The 16,139-nt window shown below is 48.1% G+C and overlaps 1 protein-coding gene across 1 annotated transcript in view; it reads right to left on the bottom strand.

Moving 5' to 3' along the window:
• The window catches only part of LOC143292771 (uncharacterized), a 147,761-nt gene that overhangs the window by 119,980 nt on the left and 11,642 nt on the right, over nt 1–16,139 (bottom strand). Inside the window, 8 exon segments of the mRNA XM_076603331.1 lie at nt 980–1,039; nt 2,580–2,685; nt 4,516–4,819; nt 6,867–7,020; nt 7,946–7,978; nt 8,663–8,849; nt 14,028–14,398; nt 15,625–15,672. Coding sequence (XP_076459446.1) covers nt 980–1,039; nt 2,580–2,685; nt 4,516–4,819; nt 6,867–7,020; nt 7,946–7,978; nt 8,663–8,849; nt 14,028–14,398; nt 15,625–15,672 — 1,263 coding nt within the window.

The following is a 16,139-nucleotide window of genomic DNA, read 5'->3' as shown; positions in this document are numbered from 1 at the left end:
TAAGCAACTAACATGCTTTTTACATCCAACCCTTGCCTGAAAGAGTGACTAAAGCTAAAGAAGCCAAAAATGAACAAAGAAAAGAGGGACAGACAGGTAGACAGACAGACAGACATGCAGGTTAACAGACGGGGCTGTAAACAGATGACTTCACTGAACTTAAGACCACCCTGCTCCGGCTCACGATAATTCTCTGGTGGTTCAAGCCTTGTGCACCACACTGCCATCACCAGAGTACATCATCAACTAAACCCGGAAACGTGTCCACGACAGGTGATCATTCATCACGTCGGCTTCAAAACACGCCACAGCCATGACTGAGTCATCATGACGGCACTTACAGAAAGCTCTGGCTTACAGCGACACACACAAAATGTAGCCTGTATTCAAGAGCATGAAAGTTCAGTTCAGTTCAGTTCAGTTCATTTACTCAAGGAGACGTCACAGCGTTCTGACAAATCCATATACGCTACACCACATCTGCTAAGCAGATGCCTGACCAGCAGCGAAACCCAAAGAGCTTGGTCAGGCCTTGAGGAAGAAAAAGAAAGACAGGAAAAAATGATACATAAACAATGAAAACTGAATTCCGCGAAACGGAACCGAATGAGTGCTTCGTTTTTCATCTGCAGTCCTCCGCTCCACCAACTGAGCTGTCACGGGAGGCATGGGAGAACACTGAGGTCTACGGCCCAGTGGTTTGTGTGCGTGTTTGTTGAGTTGTTTGCAAAATCACAGAGCTAACGAGCGCAGGTGTGTGTGTGTGTGTGTGTGTGTGTGTGTGTGTGTGTGTGTGTGTGTGTGTGTGTGTGTGTGGTGTGTGTGTGTGTGTGTGCGTGTGTGTGTGTGTGTGTGTGTGTGCGTGTGTGTGTGTGTGTGTGTGTGTGTGTGTGTGTGTGTGTGTGTGCGTGCGTGCGTGCGTGCGTGCGTGCGTGCGTGCGTGCGTGTGTGTGTGTGTGTGTGTGTGTCCATTACTCACCGAACTGTTCGCCTTCATTGCCGCCTTCGCCTTCGTCTCCTCCTGTCGGCTGGTCGTTCACTGCAACACCACATCAACCTGCCTCCACATCGGTATCACACGGCACAAACACAGCTCTGTTTTCTCAGTTCAGCACACACACACACACCCACACACACACACACCACCACCACCACCACCACCATCACCACCACCATCACCACCACAACCATCCACCCACCCCCAACACTGAATAAATAACATGTGAATCATTCTCACATGTGCACTATGAGACGATAAACCGAGGTCCCGTGTGCAGCATGCACTTAGCGCACGTAAAAGATCCCACGGCAACAAAAGGGTTATCCCTGGCAACTTGATATTCTGTAGAAAAATTCACTTCGATAGGAAAAACAATTAAAACTGCACGCAGGGGAAAAAAAGGGGATTTCACACAGAGAAATCTGTTGTGACAAAAAAGAAAAAAAGAGAAAGAGATAGAGAAATACACGCTGCAAGGTACTAAGATAACCATCGTCACAAAATGATGACAAAATCAGTTTGGACATGATCAGGTTTCTACTACATACGACAGGTTACACCACCAGCACACCCGTCTGTGCTATTCGATGAACACATTCTATTGTAAACAGTGGAAAATCAAGTTCCATTCAATTGTTGATTTTACTGAAAAACCGTCATGTTTCAAACATTTAATGTTTATTCTCAAGTTCAATACAGTTGCACATCATAATAATCAAACAAGTTCTTTGTAATCGGTAATTGTAATAACTCTGGTCTTGATTTTAATTTCAATGGCCTGTTGGCGTAAATGTGTGCATAATGAGAAGGTATATCCCAATTTCTGATTCCCCCCCACGTATACTTGATATGTTTTTCTTGGTCGACCTGAAAGGGGAAACCAAGTGCCGCTGGTCGCTCCCAGAAGGGGACGAATTCAATAAGTCTCGTCTTATGTTGAATCGGCTACAACTGTCAGTTGTTCCCCCTACATCGCTTTCGCTCATCATCATTCCTTTGAGATGTTACAAAGTGGTGGTGGCTGTGGTGGTGATTGCGGGGTCTTGGTGTGTCTGAGAGAGAGAGTGAGAGAGAGAGGGAGAGAGAGAGAGCGATTTGATATGACTACCTTTCCACGGACACCAAACTTGGATTATGTCATGAAACAAAGAATTTCGGCGGGTAAAGGATTGGAGGGGGAGGGAGGAGGGGAGCGGGAGGTGGGGGGGGGGGGGGAGGGAATAAAAACGAAGAACCAACAGATGGCCTGATGGCGAGAGGATTCAACCTGGAAACTGGTATTTTACCTGGAAGAGCTTCAAAACGTTTGTAAATATCTGACAAGTACTATAGTGCCAATACTTTTAATGACTGTGCTCTTTACATGCTATATTAATCCAACACCAGGTAACTTTCATTTACATTCCCCCCCCCCCCTCCGACCCCCCCCCCTACCAACCTCCGCCCCCCCGCCCCCCCAATAAAAAAAGAAAAAGAGAGAAAGAAAAAAAAGAAGACAATAGCAGACACACACACACACACACACACAACACACACACACACATAGAGAAAGAGGTCAGAAAACGAACGCGTGACTCACGTGCTCTGACGTGGCGGGCGATCTGGCTGTAGGCCTGGGGCAGTTCATCGAATGAGGACAGCACGTAGGCCTTGTTGCCGCTGCTGGCCATGCTCTCCAGCTCAACCTGCAAGAGACACACCTCGCCTTTCTCATACCGCCGGCAGACTTTTCACAACAGACTGAACAGTAACAAGTACCGAAAACTGAGGGTTGTGTCATCTCCCACCTACCTCCGTGGACAGGAAGACCAGACAGAGGAGCACATTCGCCAAAGCTGGCCCCTGTTCTCCAAAGCTGGCCCCTGTTCTCCAAGGCTGCCCCCTGTTCTCCAAAGCTGGCCCCCTGTTCTCCAAAGCTGGCCCCCTGTTCTCCAAAGCTGGCCCCCTGTTCTCCAAAGCTGCCTTCTGTTCTTCAAAGGTAGTCCCCTGTTCTCCAAAGCTGTCCCCCTGTTCTCCAAAGCTGTCCCCTGTTCTCCAAAGCTGTCCCCCTGTTCTCCAAAGCTGTCCCCTGTTCTCCAAAGCTGTCCCCCTGTTCTCCAAAGCTGTCCCCTGTTCTCCAAAGCTGGCCCCCTGTTCTCCAAAGCTGTCCCCTGTTGTCCAAAGCTGTCCCCCTGTTCTCCAAAAGCTGCCCCCTGTTCTCCAAAAGCTGTCCCCTGTTGTCCAAAGCTGTCCCCCTGTTGTCCAAAGCTGGCCCCCTGTTCTCCAAAGCTGTCCCCTGTTGTCCAAAGCTGTCCCCCTGTTCTCCAAAGCTGTCCCCTGTTGTCCAAAGCTGTCCCCCTGTTCTCCAAAGCTGGCCCCTGAAAGCTGCTCCCTGTTCTCCAAAGCTGCCCATGTTCTCAAAAAGCTGCCCCCTGTTCTCCTTCTTCTTCTTCTGCGTTCACTCGTATGCACACGAGTGGGCTTTTACGTGTATGACCGTTTTTACCCCGCCGTGTAGGCAGCCATACTCCGTTTTCGGGGGTGTGCATGCTGGGTATGTTCTTGTTTCCATAACCCACCGAACGCTGACATGAATTACAGGATCTTTAACGTGCGTATTTGATCTTCTGCTTGCATATACACACGAAGGGGGTTCAGGCACTTGCAGGTCTGCACATATGTTGATCTGGGAGATCGTAAAAATCTCCACCAGGCGCCGTCACCGTGATTCGAACCCGGGACCCTCAGATTGACAGTCCAACGCTTTAACCACTCGGCTATTGCGCCCGTCCCCCTGTTCTCCAAAGCTGCCCCCTGTTCTCCAAAATCTGCCCCAAGGCAATGTGTGTGTCCTATAGACACACCACTCACGACCAGACCACATGGTAGCCACGAGGAGCTGGAGAAAAGAACACCAGTCATCGCCAGAACTGTCTGTACTGATGGTGTGACTGTGAACGCCTAGAGGATGATACCACCGGCAGATTGGACCCTAGTACGAGTACCCATTATGATCTGTTGCTCAAAATCACCCTTTCACCCTCCACGTCCTGATTTTCGGCTAAAAATGTCATCATCGGGGTTCGTTCAGAGAAAAAAAAGTAATAACAATGACATACTCGTTTCGTTTCTACATATACTACATCGACAGAACGACACGAACTGTGAAATAATGGACTCAGTGGTCATAACTGGTGAGGTAAACAACTGATCACGCAGGCACACACATATACAAACACACACACATACTTACATGCTCACTCACGCGCGCGCGCGCACACACACACACACACACAAACATACACACATACCTAAATGCGCGCGCGCGCGCACACACACACACACACAAACGCACGCACGCACACACACACACAACCACCAGCACCACCACCATCGCACACACACACACACACACACACACACACACACACACACCGACACCATCACCACCAACACCACCACCACCGCCACCTACCAACCATATAACCGAACAAAAACAACACACCAAAAACAAGCCCCCCCCAACCCCCACAGACCTTGGAGTCCACATTGACGCCCACAGCAAACACCGTGGCCCCGCTGTCCCTCAGCCTCTGAGCGGCCCTGGCGGTCCGCGCGGCGCCCACGTCGGAGCTGGCGTCCGTGAGAACGATGACCACGTTGGGTACGCCGGGCCGATCGCCGTGGTCCGGGGTGAACATGGTAGAGGACAGCAGCTGCAGACCCGTGGAGGCGGCAGCGGAGGCTGAGCGCAGCTTGAGGTTCAGGCCGCTGTCTATGGCCGCCTGCAGGCTGTCCCTGCTCCGGTGGTCCTTCAGGTGGAACAGCGGGAACGCACGTCTGTTGGAGCAAGGTGGCAGAATGGGTAAGACGCTCATCTGCCAATACAGAGAGTCCTTGAGAGTCTGGGTTCAAATCCCGCTCAGTCTCACCCTTTCTCCCAAGTTTGAATGGAAAATCAAACTGAGCATCTGGTAATTCGGATGAGACGATAAACCGAAGTCCCGTGTGCAGCACGCACTTGGCGCGCTAAAAAAAGATAGAACCCATGGCTACAAGAGTGCAGTCCTCTGACAAAATTCTGTCGAAGAAATCCACTCTAATGACTACACAAATATTATGCATGCACTCAAGGCCTGACTAAGCTCGTTGGGTTATGCTGCTGGTCAGGAATCTGCCTAGCAGATGTGGTGACGCGTATAAAATGATGGCTTGTCCGAACGCAGTGTCACCTCCTAGAGAAAATGAAACTGAAAACTGAAACCGTCTGTTGGTTTGGAACAGAGTCTTTATTTGGAACAGGTCACACAATACATTAAAGCTGTGGATACACGGAACAACAAGTAAACCTTGTGCACTGGTTGGTGGGTATGGCTGAGTGATGGCAGATGCATCAGAAGGTCAGGATAAGATAAGATAAGAATAACTTTATTATCTCCAACTGGAGAAATTTAGTCAGGTGCATTATCACAACATAGACAAGTAAACAACATGGGGACCATAACTGTAAAAGTCAACAACAGCTTTTACGAATATTACGAAGATACAAATGTAAAAAATATCTTATACACCGTTTCATACATACATCCCCACACTGCAGGTAATAACTAGTATTCTTAATGTAAAAACAGAAAGAATTAAGAAACATTATTTGAATATAATTATAAACATAGCCTACTATACTGCACATTGATTATAATAGACAGATAAGATAAGAATAAAGATACGTTACGGAAAACCGCAACCAGATAATCAGCACACACCCGCACCCACCCCACACACAGGATGATGGAGTGACCGATTACCCTGACTAACCAGTCCGTGGGTTGCTTCATGCGTAGGCTAGAAGCGTGAGCGAAGAAGCAGGGCTCAACTTCTGGAGACGTTTTCCCTTGCAACACGTGTGGGAAGTGCTGCGCATCCAGAATCGGCCTCTTCTCTCATATGAGGACACACACCGACAGAGAAGCCTGCCTGCCTGCCTACTCGTCCGTCGGTCCGACGGGAGACTCCATTATTATTATTCATTCTGCTAGTTCATCGATGGTTTAAACAGGTTGGTTTATTTTATTTTATTTTTTTTATTAATCTTTATAGTATCTTATAGTCTCTTTTCAGAACATGTCACAATTCATAACAGTCACGGATAAACAGGAAGACAAGAAAAATGTTATACAAAGGTTCGTCATGTTCTGATAATAGGTATGTGTGACGGTCACGGGTCTCTTCACAGCAAGAAAAATCTAAAAACAGAACAATGGTCAGCGCTGTACGGCTGGAGTCAAAGCTCATCATACAGTGATGTTCAGGAACCACAACAGCAGCCTGTCGACAGGGGCGGAAAGGAAAAAACAACAATTACCACCACCACTGCTACTACTACTACTACTACTACTACTACACTTCCAAACTCTTATGTGCAGTGATGGCCTAGAGGTAACGCGTCCGCCTAGGAAGCGAGAGAATCTGAGCGCTCTGGTTCGAATCACGGCTCAGCCGCCGATATTTTCTCCCCCTCCACTAGACCTTGAGTGGAGGTCTGGACGCTAGTCATTCGGATGAGACGATAAACCGGGTCCCGTGTGCAGCATGCATTTAGCGCACGTAAAAGAACCCACGGCAACAAAAGGGTTGTTCCTGGCAAAATTCTGTTGAAAAATCCACTTCGATAAGAAAAACAAATAAAACTGCACGCAGGAAAAAATACAAAAAAAAATGGGTGGCGCTCTCAGTGTAGCGACGCGCTCTCCCTGGGGAGAGCAGCCCGAATTTCACACAGAGAAATCTGTGTGAGAAAAAAGAAAAAAATACAAAATACAAATACTACTACTACTTCTAACAATGGTGATAACGAAGATGACGATGACGACGATAATGACGTTGTTACCTGCGGTAGACAGCAGCGCCCACTCTGACGTTGCCCGAGTCGACGTCAGCTTGCTGCACGGCATTCGTCATGAAGGACTTGACCTGGAGGAGAGCGGCCTTGCTGAGCTTGTTGGAGAAGTGCAACAGGAACACCACGTCGGCACGGCTAGAGCCTGGACACAGGGACAGGGTTGGTTGGTTGGTTGGGGTGGGATGTGAAGGGGGTGCATGGGTTGTGGGGTGGATGGGTACAGGGAGCGTGTGTAGGAGGGGAGCTGATGTGAGGTTGGGGTGGGATATGAAGGAGGTGCATGGGTTGTGGGGTGGACGGGTACAGGGAGCGTGTGGAGGAGGGGAGCTGATGTGGGGTTGAGGTGGGATATCACGGAAGGGGGTGCATGGGTTGTGGGGTGGATGGGTACAGGGAGCGTGTGGAGGAGGGGAGCTGATTTGGGGTTGAGGTGGGATATCACGGAAGGGGCTGCATGGGTTGTGGGGTGGATGGGTACAGGGAGCGTGTGGAGGAGGGGAGCTGATGTGAGTTTGTGTTGTTCATCTCAATGTGTATTCTGTGTCAGTGAGGTGGGGTTTGGGTGTGGTTAGGGGTGGGGGATACAAGGCAGTTCCACTCCCGCACTGTGCCCTGTGTGTGTGTGTGTGTGTGTGTGTGTGTGCCGGTGCGTGCGAGTATGCGTGCGCATGCGTGTTTGTGTATGCATGTGTGATTGCGAGTGTGCACACAGTAATCCACCCACACACACACACACACATACGCGTGCGCTCACGCTTCGCACTAAACCTAGACACCATTCACACACACACACACACACACACACACACACATTATAATAGTAATAGTAATATAACTATTTTGCCCTCCCCCTCACATGCACACACCACTCAGTCTCTCTCCCCTTCTCTCACACACACTTCTCTCTCTCTCTCTTATACACACACACACACACACACACACACACACGACCCATGACTACCACCACCAAAACAAAGAACTAGACGGAGCATAACACACGGAACAGGAGCCAGATGGAGGGGCCCACACACACACACACACGCACGTCAACGTCAACATTATTTTACCTCGGAGAGGATCGGCCACCTGGGACTGGAGGCCTGCAACAACACAACACGGACATTGGGGTGAGTGATGGGCTTTGTGGAAGCACAACTTAATTTTCAGTTGGATGAATAAAGATGTTTTGTATTATATCTTGTTGTGTTGCGTTGTGTTGTATTATATTGTAATTTGTATTGTATTGTATTGTACTGTATTGTACTGTACTGTACTATATTATAATGTACTGTATTGTATTGTATTCTATTGCATTGCATTGTATTGTATTACGTTCACGTCGTGTCGTATTGCGTTGCGCTGTGCTGCATTGCATTGCATTGCTTTTCAGTTTTTGTGTTTTCTGTGCTGTGCTGTGCTATGTTGCGTTGCGTTGCAATGTCTTGCATTACACTGCATTGTATCCTCAACGTAGCGTATATGGATTTGTACGAACGCAGTCACGCTTCCTTGAGTAACTGAACTGAACTGAACTGCATTGTACTGTATTTAATTGTATTGCACCGTGTTGTATTGCATTGTGTTGCATTGTATTGTAATTCATAATGTATTGCGTTCACGTCATGTTGCGTTGCGCTGTGCTGTGTTGCATTGTATTGCATTGCATTGCATTGCATTGCATTGCACCGCACTGCATTGTATCCTGAACGGCTACCCACCTCCCCATTCACCAGCCACGCCCCCCCGTACCCCGCCCCCCCCCCCTCATCCCTCCCACTACTTACGGACACATATCTGAGAGAAGACCACGTCGGGCAGGAAGGCCAGATCTGCGATGTCGTCCACCAGGAACTTGGTCTCGTCGGGGGGCGAGCTGACGATGCCGTTGATCTGATCCTCGTTGGGCACCCCCACCCCCACCGCGAACATGCTGATGCCTTGCGCCTTGGCTCCCGCTGCCTGATTGGCCACCTGCACGCGTGCACGCACACACAAACGCACGCACGCACGTACGCGCGCACACACACACACACACACACACACACACATAGAGGGCTGAGTGCGTGAGTATTTCACCATTCTGTGACACCACAACGTCCAATTTAGCTGATTCAATCTCGTCTTAATTGGTGCATTATTGTGGTGGGGTGGGTGTTGGGGGGGGGGGGGGGGGGGTATGTGTTTCAATAACCCCACCGAACTATGAAATCACATGGAAATACACTATCTTTAACGTGCGCGTTTGCTCTTCAGCGTGCGTACACACATGAGGGTGGTTCATGCACAAGCATAGCTACGCAGAAGAACTAGAGAAAGAAAGAGAATTGGGGAAATGGAGAGAGAAAAAGACAGAGACAGAGACAGATAAAGTGAGACAGAGAGAGGGGAGGGGGACAGAAACAAGAAGCGGACGGAGGAAAGATAAGAGGATAGAAACAGACAGAGAGACAGAGACAGAGACAGACAGAGTGAGAGAGAACGATGTTTTATTCAAGAAAGGCCATGGATCCATTTGAAGGGGGTACACTTAAATAGGAAACAAGAGAGAGAGAGACAGAGCGAGACAGAGACACAGACAGACAGACACACACACACACACACACAGATACCGAGGACCTGCCACATACCTCCCACCACACGTGTACAAACTACGCCGCGCCCGGTCAGATCATCAACACTGATTAACCCCCTACCCTGTCTATCACCTGGCGGCACCATCCCCCACGAACCCCACCCCGCCCTCTCCCCACCCTCTCCTCACCACCACCACCACCACCACCACCAGCATGGGAACACCCTGCCCTACACACGTCGGGTGTTGGGTGTCCCCGAAGTAAATACACTTCGCACTCTAGGGAGGTCTTGTTTTGACCCGTCTCGCCTTTCGCTTCTCGCGGGCAATGATTTTGATCAAACACTGACAATAACAACAACCCTCCCCCCCCTCTCTGTCTCTGTCTCCCTCCTTCCTTTCACTCTTTTTTTTTCTTTCTTTTTTTTCCGTCTTTCTCCCCGTCTCACAGCGATAGTGAAACTGGATGCTGACAAAAGAAAGAGGTGGACCAAAAATTAAATAAAAAAGATGTGGGTCAGACCTCAGACTACCGCTAACTGTTCTGCCCAACAGTGCCCTCCCTTTCACTGTCCTCTCTGCACCCTACCCACCCACCTCCCAAGTGAAAAGAAAAAGAAAAGACGAACAAGAAACAGAGAAAAAGGGCATAAGATACCTCTCCATCTCCCTGTGTCTCACAGAACCAACACACCCACTCGTGGTTTCTTAAAAATCAAATTCCAAATCATATGGGGATTTAAGCGGCAATCTACGTCAATGACTCCTGAATGCTAAACTGAATCAAATTGTGCTTTTTTCCCCCACGCTTTTCAACGTGATGTAGCTGAATCACAGAGAGAGGGAGAGAGATAGGGGTGGTGGTGGTGGTGGTGGTCCTGCGCACCCATTAATTAAAGAGACACAATAATAATATTCAATGAATAAATTTCTTGCTGTTTTCTGCTACTCAAGTCTTCTAGAAAATTGTATGCCAGTTCAATTATGTACGTGATCAAACAAATGATTGTGCTGAAGTAGATCTATGTGTGCATTTCTCGGTTGTATCTAAATACACACGCAAGTTTTCCCCAATTAATAGAAACGGCAACTTTCGTGAAAATGAGCGTTACTGAAACTGAACTATATTCTGGCATGGCCACAGTGTGGAAACTAACACTCCTCCCATCCCTTCCATAACCCCCTCTCCCCTATTTAAAACAAAACAAAACAAAAAAAGCAACAACAACAAAACCAGGCAAACAAAAAACCTGCAGCACAACTAAACAGGGCCAGACAGACTGTTTTCACACCTATCTTTATCTGCCTAATTAAGCGTGTCGGCCGAGCAAGCCAAGCGCGAAATGCTGATTTAACTTAATGTCCTTTCCGTTACGGATGGTTTTTCGGTCGCAGAGTTGCTAATCAGATGACGATAACTGGGAAGTTCTGCCAACTACTGCCTGGCCGATGGAGCTTCCGAACTGTGCCAGGTGAATTTCCAGGACCAGAACAACCTGGCTGAAGCAGTACCGGCCACAGAGAGAGAGAGAGAGAGAGAGAGGGGGGGGGGGTGAGTGAAAGAGGGAGTCATAAAGAGAGAGAGAGTGACAGAGAGAGAGAGGCAGAGACAGAGAGAAGGGGGCTGGGGGTACAAAAGGAAAGGGTCTCTACAAATGACAAAAAACAAGTGAATTTTAAAAACAAGCTTTGGTCGTCTAAAAATAAATAGATAAATAAATAAATAAGACTTCTTCTGTTTATTAATTTTCTCACGTGTGGCGCCAGTGAGACCAGAGGGCTGCAGCATCACAGCTATTGCGCTGCACGCTGGCCCAGACAGCAACACATTACTCATCACTGCCTACGTGCTGGGAGATGGGTGGTGCTTGTTTATTTGCCAGCTTTACCATACTTTGGTGAAGCTCTGTTTGATTCTAAACCAGCGACTGCCACAAGCACTGCTGCTGTTGCTGCACTGAAGCTACTACTGCTGCTGTACTATTCAGAGATACCAACCCCTTTTTAATCCTTTTCTGGAGCAATTGGGAATTTTCGGGGTAACACTTTATTTCATTTTTCTGGGGGGGTGGGGGAGTGGAACACTTAGACTGTCAGTGGCTTGGGCATACATACAACGTTTACGCCATTGGCTTTAGCTCAGCTTCATCACAGTTATGAGACCAGAAGTGCTCGGTACACCATGTGTGTCGCGAAACTAGTTACCAAGCGGAGTACAAAAAGAAAGCAGGCAGGTGACCGTAGCTTGCCGAAAACCAACTCGCCATCGTCGGAACAAATTTGATATTCGGCTCAATATCGGAACGCATCCCCTAACGGGTCGTGACGAAATAGAAGAAACAGGCATCACTGACTGTAACAGTTACTGCTTTTGCTGCTGCACGACTCAGTTCTATTGTTACTGCTCCTGTTACTTCTGTTACCATTACTAATGCAAGAACTATGTGCTGGGCTGTATGGAGCCAGATGTCACCTATCCCGGGAAGATTGGTGAGTTCGTTTGTTTACAGTCTGTTCGTACAAGTTGGTAACTTTAGACTATGAATAAACCTGTATAGAACAGCTTACATTTTGTCATTGTAAAAAAAAAAAAGCAAAAACTTATGGGGGGAGACTGACAGAGAAACGTGACATGGAGAGAGAGAGAGAGAGAGAGAGAGAGAGAGAGAGAGAGAGAGAGAGAGAGAGAGAGAGAGAGAGATTAAAAAAAACTTGTTTACGCCGGTAAGGAAAAAGACTTTTAGCATTGCATTAGAGAGAAAGAAAGGGAGAGAGGGAATCACAATAGATTTGATTCTTACATGCCCTGGGATCTGAACCCAGGGCCATCAGTTTTCAGCGCCTTATCATCCAGTCGTCATGGCCATAGCACTATATCACAGACAGGCCGAGTTGTTCCACGGCCAGTTGGCTTGGACTCTTTCATCCAGGTTGTTCAATGCTGGGGTCTTGGTGTTGAGAAGCCGGTTTCGTTGTTCGAGACTCTACCCCACTGTGCCAATTCATGTTGTATCACTCTACCAATACAGTCTCCGTGAGGGTCTGGGTTCGATTCCCGCTCTCACCCTTTCTGCCAAGTTTGACTGGAAAATCAAACTGAGTGTCTTGTCATTCGGATGAGACGATAAACCGAGGTCCCATACGCAGCACGCACTTGACACACTGAAAAAGAACCCATGGCAACACAAACGTATCCCTCTGGCCAAATTCTGCCCAGCAAACGAACAAAAATCACTCTGGTAGGTACACAAATATATACGCATGCACTCAAGGCCTGACAAAGCGCGTTCGGTTATGCTGCTAGTCAGGCATCTGCCTAGCAGTTGTGTTGTAGCGTATTATGGATGTGTCCGAACGCAGTGACGCCTCCTGGAAAAACTGAAAACTGAAACTTGTATCGCTGCCTGCGTCCTGCTGCTGAACGGGACGTGTGCTTCCTGCAGTCAGGAAGTGGGTGAACACAGACACGCATTCTCTGTAAACCACGTCTGGGCCACGCAGGAAAGAAGCAAGCTGTGATCACAGTCTGAGATAGATACATTGTGAAGTTGCTCATAGTGCAGATATTGTGCTGTACGTGGAGCCATGTCCATAATCCAGAAACAGCAGCTTGCCACTTTACAGCACTGTACGGTACAGTACAATTCAGTAGAGTACACTAAAGTACAGTACAGCACAGTACAGTGCAACACAGTGCAGTACAGCACAGCGCAGTACACGACTTTACACTACAGCACAGTACACTACTCTACATTTCATTAAAGTACATTAGACCACAGCACAGTACACTACAGTTCAGTACAGTACAACGCCATGTATTGTATGTAGCACAGTGCAGGACAGCGCAGTACAGTAGAGGAGGGCAGGGTAAAGTGGAGAAGAGCGTAGCGCAATGCAACGCAGTGATATCCACAAACACAGCCACACCCAGCCCCATCTGCCGCAGTCCCCAGTGCCAGAGGTCCACCGTGAGCCATCAACGCGCAAAAGGGTCAAACTATAACTTGTATCGACCTGGCAAACTTTAACACCTATCAGCATGCCCTGTTTGGTTTCCAGCAAGTAACCCACCAACCTACCAGCCAGCATACCACCAATTAAATATTCTGTCCAAACCAAACATTAAAGGCACAGGGCTGTATAAAATAATTAATTGATATCCTTTAATAAATGAATAAATAAATAAATAATCACCTACGATCACAGCCACCAGTACCACAGACCCGTTGACACAGTACCTTCCTCGATCACACTGCACCTCTCCCCTACCCTCAGTTCACCCTCACCCTTCTCCTAAACCATCCTCCCCCAAACCTCCCTCCTCCATCTCCCCAAAACATCCACCCCTCCCACCTTCCCCCAAAGCACCTTCCCCAAGCCACACACCCTTACCTCAAACCACTCTCTCCCCTACCCCCAAATAACACCCTCCCCCAAATCACTCTCCCCTCCCCCAAAACAACAATCCACAAAACCGCCCCCCCCCCCCCGCCCCCTCCCAAAAAACAAAGAAAGAAATTTAAAAAAAACAAAAAAAAAACCCAACACATCCCTCTCCAAAACGTCACGAGCCTCACCTCTGCCTCTCTGACGTCAGCGTTGCCGGTGGTGAGCAGCACGACCACGTTGGGAGCGTCGGGCCGGTCGCCCAGCGTGGGGTGGAAGAGCTGCCTGGCGGTCTGCAGGGCCAGGGCCATGTCCCTCCGGCCGGGCTGCAGCGGCACGGCCCCGATGGCCGCCACCATGTCCGCCGTGCTGCTCACCTGGGTCAGGTCCATCCGCTGGTGCACGCGCGACCCGAAGGTCACCAGCCCCACGCGCACGAAGCCGGCGTCCGGGTTGGCGAACTGCACCAGGCTGCTGGCGAAGGCCTGGAGGGCCTGGAAGGACGCCGGGTTCTCCGAGGAGTCCAGCATCAGTATCAGATCCATTTTCTGGGTCCCGCAGCCTGTAATGTGGAACACCGTTGCGCATGTGTTGGGGTGGGAGACGGGGGTGGGTCAGTGTAAGGTTCACAACTACGAGAACCGTCGTTATCTTGTTTAACCTTCATCGTGGTGCTTCGTTATTTATTTTAACTAACCCATTTAGTTCCATGTCGTGGGTCTTGTCAGTGTCGATTCTTGCTAAAGAAGCAGTTCACTGTATCTGTACATCCTGGGTACTGGAACCCATATCTTTTTTCTTTTCTTCTTCTTCTTTTCTTTTAATTTTTTTTAGGGGGGCGGGGACGTGGAGCGGGGAATGGGGGAGGGGGGAGAGGGGGGGATTGTGGGTTCACACAAACCCAAGGCTGCCTTCATTGAAACGTGGTGTCAAAAATGACAGAAGCGCGATAGCCGAGTTTGAGAAGACGGAGGCAGGGTTTGTGTTGATATATTTTGTTCTTTAATTTTTTTTTTTAAAGTGTGGGAGTCTGTGACAACAGAAATTGTGCAAAAACACTTCACATATAGAATTTTGAGGAATACGCGAAATCCAGTAATGCAAATTCTTTCTTTTTTTCTTTTTTTAAACGCGTTTGAAAAAACACACAAAAAACCCCCAGAAAAATCAGTTTACCAGACTCACGACGTACGATGAAGGTTTTTAGGACAGACCGGGATGTATTGGATACAAGCATTGATCACGCGGGAAAAGCTAAACAGAATATTTATTTTACTTTAACAGATAACGTGAAAGTTAGGGGGGGTGGGTGGGAGGGGGGGGCGGGGGATGGGGGGTGGGGGGGGTGGGAGCAGGCCGTGAGGACGTGCGGATGGTACAAAGCGTGGTGATGTGAGTAAGGTAGACGGTTTGTTTTTGGTTTTTGTTTGTTTGGGGGTTTTTTTCAGCGAAGTCAAGCTAAAAATGTATTTGGGATGGGAGAAAAGAAAAAAAAAAAGAAATTTCTACAAACGTTGAACATATAATTGGATGACAAAATAGTTTTCGTGTGAAGTGGATAGGAGAAAATGTCAAACTTAATAATCAGTAGAAATCCATGATTCTTTCGCACCTCCCTCTCTCATAATCACAACACAAACTTACTCTCTGTATCTGTCTCTGTCTCTCTGTCTCTTTCACACACACACACACACACACACACACACTCTCTCTCTCTCTCTCTCTCTCTCTCTCTCTCTCACACACACACACACACACACACACACACACACACACTTGTTAACCCACCGGGAACAGAGAAGCCACCCTCTTCTGGATACAACGCAGGCACGGCACCTGTGGAAACAGACAAACTGCAGTTAGTTTCCACAGTACTTTATTTTCAAGCATGTGACAACACAAAGACATTCGTGCATTTGGCGAGACTGAAAGAAAGTCTACCATAAAGTTAAGTTGTAACACACACACACACACACACACACACACACACACACACACACACACACACACACTGTTCTGTTTTCCTGACTTATCTTCCCCCCCATATATATATATATTATATATTTTTATTATTATTATTATTATTATATATATATTATTTTTAAAATTCGTCTACTAGTAATACCATTATTAGTGAAAAGACATGAAATTAAAGAACGAATACACACACACACACACACACACACACACACACACACAGAGTAAACAGGCAGTGGAGCATAGAGTCTAAACAAAACACGGCACGAACCCAGACGTACTACATTCATTATAGCACCACATTTTAAGGCTAAGGGAGCGGGACC

The sequence above is a fragment of the Babylonia areolata genome, chromosome 18 (genome assembly GCF_041734735.1).
Source record: "Babylonia areolata isolate BAREFJ2019XMU chromosome 18, ASM4173473v1, whole genome shotgun sequence".
Classification (NCBI taxonomy): domain Eukaryota; kingdom Metazoa; phylum Mollusca; class Gastropoda; order Neogastropoda; family Buccinidae; genus Babylonia; species Babylonia areolata.
The sequence above is the reverse complement of the archived record's forward strand: the minus strand, read 5'-3'. Positions and strand labels throughout refer to the sequence as shown.